At 33.4% G+C, this 7,532-nt stretch overlaps 3 protein-coding genes across 17 annotated transcripts in view; 1 reads left to right on the top strand and 2 right to left on the bottom strand.

Annotated features, from left to right (window-relative positions):
* Window positions 1-269: 269 nt before the first annotated feature.
* On the top strand, window positions 270-5,257 carry LOC117132523. The gene is made up of 7 exons (XM_033286989.1): window positions 270-711; window positions 925-1,254; window positions 1,488-1,592; window positions 1,707-1,814; window positions 1,894-2,022; window positions 2,135-3,729; window positions 3,891-5,257. Exons 2-7 carry the CDS (start codon window positions 928-930, stop codon window positions 4,147-4,149), a joined length of 2,523 nt encoding a protein of 840 aa, XP_033142880.1. The 5' UTR covers window positions 270-711; window positions 925-927; the 3' UTR covers window positions 4,150-5,257.
* Window positions 4,480-7,532, bottom strand: part of LOC117132521 — a 14,024-nt gene continuing 10,971 nt past the window's right edge. For 2 of the 15 annotated variants that reach the window (XM_033286957.1, XM_033286956.1), the window contains 6 exons: window positions 6,312-6,368; window positions 6,125-6,223; window positions 5,273-6,037; window positions 5,081-5,152; window positions 4,915-4,986; window positions 4,480-4,810 (listed from right to left, as the gene is read on the bottom strand). In XM_033286957.1, the coding sequence (XP_033142848.1) occupies window positions 4,700-4,810; window positions 4,915-4,986; window positions 5,081-5,152; window positions 5,273-6,037; window positions 6,125-6,223; window positions 6,312-6,368 (1,176 nt within the window). In that variant the 3' untranslated portion in view covers window positions 4,480-4,699. The remainder of the gene's footprint in view (window positions 4,811-4,914; window positions 4,987-5,080; window positions 5,153-5,272; window positions 6,038-6,124; window positions 6,224-6,311; window positions 6,369-7,532) is intronic. The other 13 variants (XM_033286978.1, XM_033286972.1, XM_033286971.1 and 10 more) reach the window with 13 other exon arrangements.
* Window positions 6,023-7,526, bottom strand: LOC117132525 (glutamic acid-rich protein-like). The gene is made up of 6 exons (XM_033286992.1): window positions 7,462-7,526; window positions 7,067-7,372; window positions 6,951-6,995; window positions 6,798-6,884; window positions 6,641-6,718; window positions 6,023-6,554 (listed from the first exon to the last, which is right to left on the bottom strand). Exons 1-6 carry the CDS (start codon window positions 7,468-7,470, stop codon window positions 6,447-6,449), a joined length of 633 nt encoding a protein of 210 aa, XP_033142883.1. The 5' UTR covers window positions 7,471-7,526; the 3' UTR covers window positions 6,023-6,446.

Consider the following 7,532-nt stretch of genomic DNA (forward strand, 5'->3'; position numbering starts at 1 on the left):
ATGGTTCCAAAAAATATAACTAAGACGATAAATACTAAGTTTATATTCTCTCTGTTTTAAAATAATATATATATTTTGAAATTTTCATATTTATTAATAAAACATATTAAATCTTAGTTATTAATACATATTTTTTTGTAATTTTCTATTTCTTATATTTCTAAACCAACAAAACTTTTAAAAATGTAATTAATGTTTTTGAAATTCATAATTTTTCATTATTAGTTGACCAAAAATGGATTGAAAATATATAAAAAAATAGCATAGGATAGCACTAAAAAGTTTATGGGGGAATTGCCACTAATACCACTTTCCTAATACCACTTTTCAACTTTACACTTTTCAAATTTACCTTTAAAATTTTAGTAGGTAAAGTACCATTATACCCTTATTTAATCAAACATAAACATAAGTCTTCTCCCACAAGAAATTGAAAATTCAAAAACCCCTAATCGAGAGATTGATTCCGGCGATCGAGAGATTCCAACGAGAGATCGATTCCGACGAGAGAGATCGATTCCTTCGAGAGAGATCGATTCCGGCGAGAGAGATCGATTCCGGCGAGAGAGATTCGATCCGTCGAGAGAGTTTCGACGACTTCAGCCATTTTCACCGGCGAGATTTGATTATTCAGGCGACATTGACGTCCGACGAGATTTGGCGTAGACTACAAGCTCAATCGAATCAATCTCTCTTCACGAACGTAACAAAGTGATTTTCGTCTCTTTTCTGTAATTTTTGCTTGGTTTCTCAAAATCGATCGGTTTCTGGGAAGGAGACGAATTTTTCTCATGAAGTTTTCGAATCTCAGATTTATAAAACCTTATAAATTTTTAGCTATGAGGAATATAGTTTTATGTATTTTTCTTATTGATATATCTTGTTGATCATTCCTTCTCTAATACCCATGTTCTTTATAATCAGGTTATGGTGTTCGAAATTTGTTCTATATGTGGAGAATGGAAACTAATAAATGGAATTCACTGGGATTTCATAGTGGATGATCAACGAGGATCCTCTCTTAGTATGATTCATGAAGATATCAGCTACAATGATTTGATTGTGGCTGTTTTAGAAGATTTTGGAATTGATGGCAACAGAAACAGTGTAAATCTTAGCTATGCCTCACCTTCAAAATTAAACTTTGGTACAAAAGAGCTTCCTCCAGCATTTATTAGGAATGATCGTCAAGTAACATCTTATCTGAGCAAACTTAAGGAGAATGGAGACCTTCATCTATGTGTAACCATTAAGGTAACTGCATGAAACTCTTTTGCTAACTTGTTTGTTTATTAGAGTTATCATTTATTTTATAAGGTAGTATGTAGTAGTAGTGATTTGCTCATTGCTTGAAGAAGTTTGCCATAGCAGTATCTATTACAACTTTTACATTTATAAGACCTTATAATAATAGTTGTGCATTTTGCAGGATCATTACCAAATATATTTTAACTATTAGCTTTTATGTTTTTTTTTTAATGTTTCAGAGAAGAACTCAATTATCACCAATGATTATGTCAAATATGATCCAGCCACGGGGTGGAAATAGTAATCATGATTTGCCTATTGCTGGAACTAGTAATCCGCGTGAGGTATTTATTACAACTCTCATTTTTATAAGGCCTTGTAAATGATTATATATTTAGCTTTATCTTTTTATGTTTCATTACAAGATTCATTACTAGCTTTATGTTTTTATGTTTCAGACAGGAACACAAAAATCACCATTGATTATGTCAAACATGATTCAGACACAAGATGAAATTTCTAGTACTCATGATTCGCCTATTGCTGGAAGTAGTAATGTATTTGAGGTACTTTTCAAAACTCTTACCTTAACATTCATAATTATAATGTCTTATAAAGGTAATAAATACATGTTTAATTTTCTAGAGAGGAACAAAAACACACGCGGAGACTGAATGGAACAGCATTCAGAGAGTTGACGAAGTCTCTGGTATACAACATACTTGTATTAGCGACAGTCTTATTTCTCCTTCAAGTGGTCTTGTTAGCAATAAGGTACATATAACTTTTTCCTCTGTCAAATATAAATATATGAGAGTTTAATCAATGTCTTATAATGGGTTATAAATTCTATTTTTAATGTATATGTTTCATGTTTTTATCTTAGAGAGGATTGGACTCGATTGGACTTGCTGTATATGGGTCTGGAAAGTCAAAATTGCCATCTTTCTCCAGTAGACGTGGTAGAGAAAGCATGGGAGAAGATATCTTGTCTCCCAGTTGTGGTGATGATGATGATTTGTTCTGCGGGAAGTTTTTCAAGGATAAAAAGGAAATGAGCACAAAGTTGAGGTTGCATGCAGTTAGTAAAAGCTTTGAGTTCCACACAGAATATTCAGACAAAACACGTTATGTTCTTAGTTGTGTGGATGAAAGATGCAGTTGGAGTTTTCGTGCAAAATCAGTTAAAGGATCTCAGAGTTTTTTTGTTCGTCATTATGTATCTAAACATACTTGTGACACTTCTCTGAGAACTGTTAGTCATCGGCAAGCTACTGCAAAATTGTTGGGAACTATGGTCAGCAATCATTATGAAGGAGGAAAGATTGGGCTGAAACCTAAACAGATCATGGAAAAAGCTAGAAATGATCATGGTGTTGTGATTACATATTCAAAGGCTTGGAGGTCTCAAGAGCACGGCCAAGATATAGCTAGGGGTACTCCTGATGACAGTTATGAAGCTTTGCCCAGTTGGTTTCACATGATAAAAGAAAAGAATCCAGGTTCTGTGACTTTTATCGAAGTTGATGCTGTTGGGAAATTCAAATACGCATTTTTGTCGCTTGGTCCATCTATCAGAGGGTTTAAGTTGATGAGGAAGGTACTTTCTGTTGATGGTGCCCATCTGAAATCAAAGTATAAAGGGACTCTACTTGCTGCCACAGCACAAGATGGTAATTTTCACTTGTATCCTATAGCTTTTGCTATAGTTGATTCTGAGAATGAAGCCTCATGGAGTTGGTTTATGAAATGTCTGAAAACCATCATTCCTGATGAAGAGGATTTGGTTTTTGTCTCTGATCGTGCGGCCTCTATTGAAAAAGCTCTTTTACAACATTATCCTGTTGCTCACCATGGAATCTGCATCTTTCACTTTCAAAAGAATGTCCAGGACAATTTCAAAAGTTCAACACTTGTCCCTTTGGTTGTTGAAGCTGGTTATGCCTACACCAAAGCTGATTTCGATTGCTATTTTCAAGAGATTGAGGAGTCCGACATTGTATTAGCAGATTATCTTCGTAAAGCAGACTTCAGGAAGTGGACCCGAGCTTATTCTCCTGCTAATCGCTTCAACATCATGACGTCAAACTTGGCCGAATCTATAAATTCTTTGCTGAAAGTGAGTCGTGAGTATCCAATTGTCTGTCTTTTTGACACTATTAGGATGATAATGACTAAGTGGTTCACTGAACGACGTGAGGAAGGAGTTCGTCACATGCACCCTGTCACTGTCGAAGTGGGGAACAAGATGAAGGAGCTATATGATTTTACGTCTCGCTTCCTTGAAGTTTCCAAAATCAATGATTCAGAGTTTGAGGTTAAGGGAGATACAAGAGATCAAGTGGTGAATTTTCAAACAAGGCATTGTTCATGTTTTGTGTTTGATATTGAGAAGTTTCCTTGTGCTCATGCAATTGCCGCTGCAAAATCTGGGAATAAGCACGAAAATGATTATGTCGATGAGTTTTTCTCCAATGAAAGGTCCGTTCTCTCAGCCATTGTGGTAATACATCAGCACGTTTATATATGTTTACAAAATTGATCAAATTTATAAGGTTTTATAAATATTGTTCTACAACACTTCTTTTTCATTTTTCTGTCTTTATTGTACCTTTATTTAATTCTCTTAATTTTCTTATTAGGTTTACACTAGCATATTCAGAGAGTGTATATCCTGTTGGTGATAAAACATATTGGGATATTCCTCCCCATGTAGCTTCGTTTGTTTGTCGCCCTCCATCTACACGCTTTCCTAGTGGGAGGAGGAAAAAAAAGAGGATACCAAGTTCGTGGGAGTATGGAAAATATCGGCCCATATCTAAACCATCACCCAAGGCTTACAAATGCAGCAGATGTGGACAGAAAGGACACAACAAAGGTAGTTGTGTAAGGCCTATTTGATAACAGAGTAGTATAAAAACTTGTGTGCAATTGATTATTTTATATGATGTTATAAGAGAGAATTGGAATCGAATAGATTTTGGGGAACCTTTTACTATTACATTTTATCGTTTTATAATGATTTATAAAGTTTACAGGTGTCTAATAGAAGTTATGTTCCTTTTATTTTTACATCTATCATTTTATAATGCTTTATAAATTTTGCAGGTGTCTAATAGAAGTTATGTTATTTATTATACGAAATGTGTGGTTACATAAACTACCCTTTATAAATCATTAGGATTCAGATTAATTGTAGAAATTATATGTTCGTTTGATATCTTAGCTTACTTGCATGAACATAAATAAAATATGTTTCCTTAGCAAAGGTTTAAGGTACAAACCAAAATATATTTTCCTCATCATGAAGGATTAAGGGACAAGCCAAAAGATGTTCCTCATTGAAGACATCATCAAAAGATAACACACTAAAACTGAAAAAGTTCCATAGATATTTGTTAAAAGTACTAAAAAACTGAAAGAGCTTCATTTCTTCAAATTCGCGATGCTTCTAATCGGCATTTTTAAGATCTTCCAAAACACTTCCTATCACATCATCAGCTGAATCTTTCTCAAATTGTTTCTTTTGTTTTTTCGATTTGGGGGTGCCAACATTGTGTTCCTTTATAAGCATAACAATTAAGAAAATCAGAAATGATAATTGGATGTAGTCAATGAAATTTGAAAGAATATTTTATAAACCATTATACATAGAGAGATATTTACCTTATTTCCTCTTCCATTCTTCTTTGTAAACTTCACGTGCTTTTTAGATGCATCCTCATTCCCTTCTCCATCCTTCAATTTTAATGACACAATAAGTAAAGTTACATAGAGCATATTAAACATTTAAAAAGTCAATCAGTTTATAAAGACTTATAAATCAGCTTACTTCATTGGTTTCTGCATGATCTTCTACTTGTTGTTGTACTTCACGTGGGGGTGTTACACCTTTCTTCTTTCCCTTATATTACAAGACAAATAAATAACTTAGCAATTTCGATTTTAATAACAGCCTTTGTAAATCAGAAATGATAATCAGAAAGAACATTTTATAAACTATTATACACAGAGAGATATTTACCTTAGTTACTCTTTCACTTTTCCTTGTAACCTTCACGGGCTTTTCATATGCATACTCATTTTCTTCTCCATCCTTCAATTTTGATGACACAATAAAAAAAGTTACATAGAGTATACTAAACAACATTTTATAAAGCATTATACACAGAGAGATATTCACCTTAGTTCCTCTTTTACTTTTCCTTGTACCCTTCATGGGCTTTTCAGATGCATCCTCATTTACTTCTCCACCCTTCAATTTTGATGACACAATAAAAAAAGTTACATTGATTATACTAAACAGCATTTTATAAACCCTTATACACTGAGAGATATTCACCTTAGTTCCTCTTTTACTTTTCCTTGTACCCTTCATGGGCTTTTCAGATGCATCCTCATTTACTTCTCCACCCTTCAATTTTGATGACACAATAAAAAAAGTTACATTGATTATACTAAACAGCATTTTATAAAGCATTATACACAGAGAGATATTTACCTTAGTTACTCTTTCACTTTTCCTTGTAACCTTCACGGGCTTTTCATATGCATCCTCATTTTCTTCTCCATCCTTCAATTTTGATGACACAATAAAAAAAGTTACATAGATTATACTAAACAACATTTTATAAACCCTTATACACTGAGAGATATTTACCTTTCTTCCACGTTTCTTTGAACCTTTCACGGGGTTTTCAGATCCATTTTCCTTAGCACCGACGTCAACATCTGTATTGACTTCTGTGTCATCCTCTTGTTGTTGCTCCTCTTCCTCTTGTTTCTGTTCCTATTTCAATTAAAGGATTACATATTTATAATGATTTATAAATTTAAAACGATTGTTCAGTTTATAAAGATTTATAAATCAGCTTACTTCATTGGTTTCCGGATTTTCACTCTCTTTATCACCGTCGTCCACATCGTCTTCTGTATCCTCTTCTTCTTGTTGTTCCTCTTCTTCTTGTGGCTGTTCCTATTTAAAAAAAAAAAGATTACATATTCTTAATGATTTATAATTCTATAACGGTTTTCAATTTATAAAGGGTTATAAATAAGCTTACTTCATTGACTTCTGCGTCATCCTCTTGGTGTTGTTCCTCTTCCTCTTGTGTCTGTCCCTATTTCAATAAAAGGATTACATATTTATAATGATTTATAAATTTAAAACGATTGTTCAGTTTTTAAAGATTTATAAATCAGCTTACTTCATTGGTTTCCGGATTTTCACTCTCTTTATCACCATCGTCCACATCGTCTTCTGTATCATCTTCTTGTTGTTGTTCCTCTTCTTCTTGTGGTTGTTCCTATTTTAAAAAAAAAATTACATATTTTTAATGATTTATAATTCTATAACGGTTTTCAATTTATAAAGTGTTATAAATAAGCTTACTTCATTGACTTCGACTTCTACATCATCTTCATCTTGATGTCCTACTTCACGTGGAGGTCTTACACCATTCTTCTTTCTCTAATATTACAAGAAAAAAAACTAGCTTAGCAATTTCGAATTTAATAACAACATTATAAAATATCAAAAATAAAATAACCTTAGCGATTTCCTTTCTTTTGGCATCTATATAAACTCCTAAAACTTCATTTTCGTCAAGTTCATAATCGGCATTCTGTCCATTTACCTGAAATATTATATGTGAGCTCACACACATTGTATTAAGAATATGAAGACGTTATAGATAGCAAACCTTGGTTTTTGTGGCGGCTTCAGTTTCTTTTGACTTCTCAGTTTCCTGTTACAAGTTAGAAGCATATGAATCTTTTTGTCATTTACAACACGAAACAAATATAGAAAGTAGTTTACCTTCACAGTTTCTCCACGAATGTTCAAAAGACCTTCAAGGTACTTCACTCTTTCTTCAAGAGACACTACCTTATTATTGAGGAATTCAATCTTTTCTTGATCAGTTGCATCAATCCCAGGAACAGAATTATTTTCGTCCACTTCAGCTTCAGCAACGGCAATGTCGACACTTCTATTGAGCCAATCTTGTCTCTTCAAACGATATCCTCTTTTGACAAGATCAACAACTCTTCCAAATTCACAGTCAACATCTTCAACCAAGTCGCTATGCAATCCGGGATCTCCAAGGATACATTTGACATCAACCTGACAAGTGTTTGCATATGATCAAACAATCGGTAAAAAAGAAGAATGCAAAGACTAAAACAGTTTTATAAAACATTATAAACGGTTACCTTCTCCATTTGGTCGAATCTGTTAACCTCCTCAATAGTAAGCGCTTTGGTTTCTTTCCAATGCAAGCACA

Source organism: Brassica rapa, chromosome A03 (genome assembly GCF_000309985.2).
Source record: "Brassica rapa cultivar Chiifu-401-42 chromosome A03, CAAS_Brap_v3.01, whole genome shotgun sequence".
NCBI classification, from domain to species: Eukaryota; Viridiplantae; Streptophyta; class Magnoliopsida; order Brassicales; family Brassicaceae; genus Brassica; species Brassica rapa.

What these genes read in the sequence shown, in the direction of transcription:
- LOC117132523 (XM_033286989.1), top strand. Translation starts at nt 928, where the DNA reads ATGGTGTTCGAAATTTGTTCTATATGTGGAGAATGGAAACTAATAAAT. An exon ending in GAACTAGTAATCCGCGTGAG is followed by an intron (nt 1,593 to 1,706) that starts GTATTTATTACA and finishes TTTATGTTTCAG; the next exon opens with ACAGGAACACAAAAATCACC. An exon ending in GTGGTCTTGTTAGCAATAAG is followed by an intron (nt 2,023 to 2,134) that starts GTACATATAACT and finishes TTTTTATCTTAG; the next exon opens with AGAGGATTGGACTCGATTGG.
- LOC117132525 (XM_033286992.1), bottom strand. An exon ending in AAAGAAAGGAAATCGCTAAG is followed by an intron (nt 6,719 to 6,797) that starts GTTATTTTATTT and finishes TTGTAATATTAG; the next exon opens with AGAAAGAAGAATGGTGTAAG. An exon ending in TAGAAGTCGAAGTCAATGAA is followed by an intron (nt 6,555 to 6,640) that starts GTAAGCTTATTT and finishes TTTTTAAAATAG; the next exon opens with GAACAACCACAAGAAGAAGA.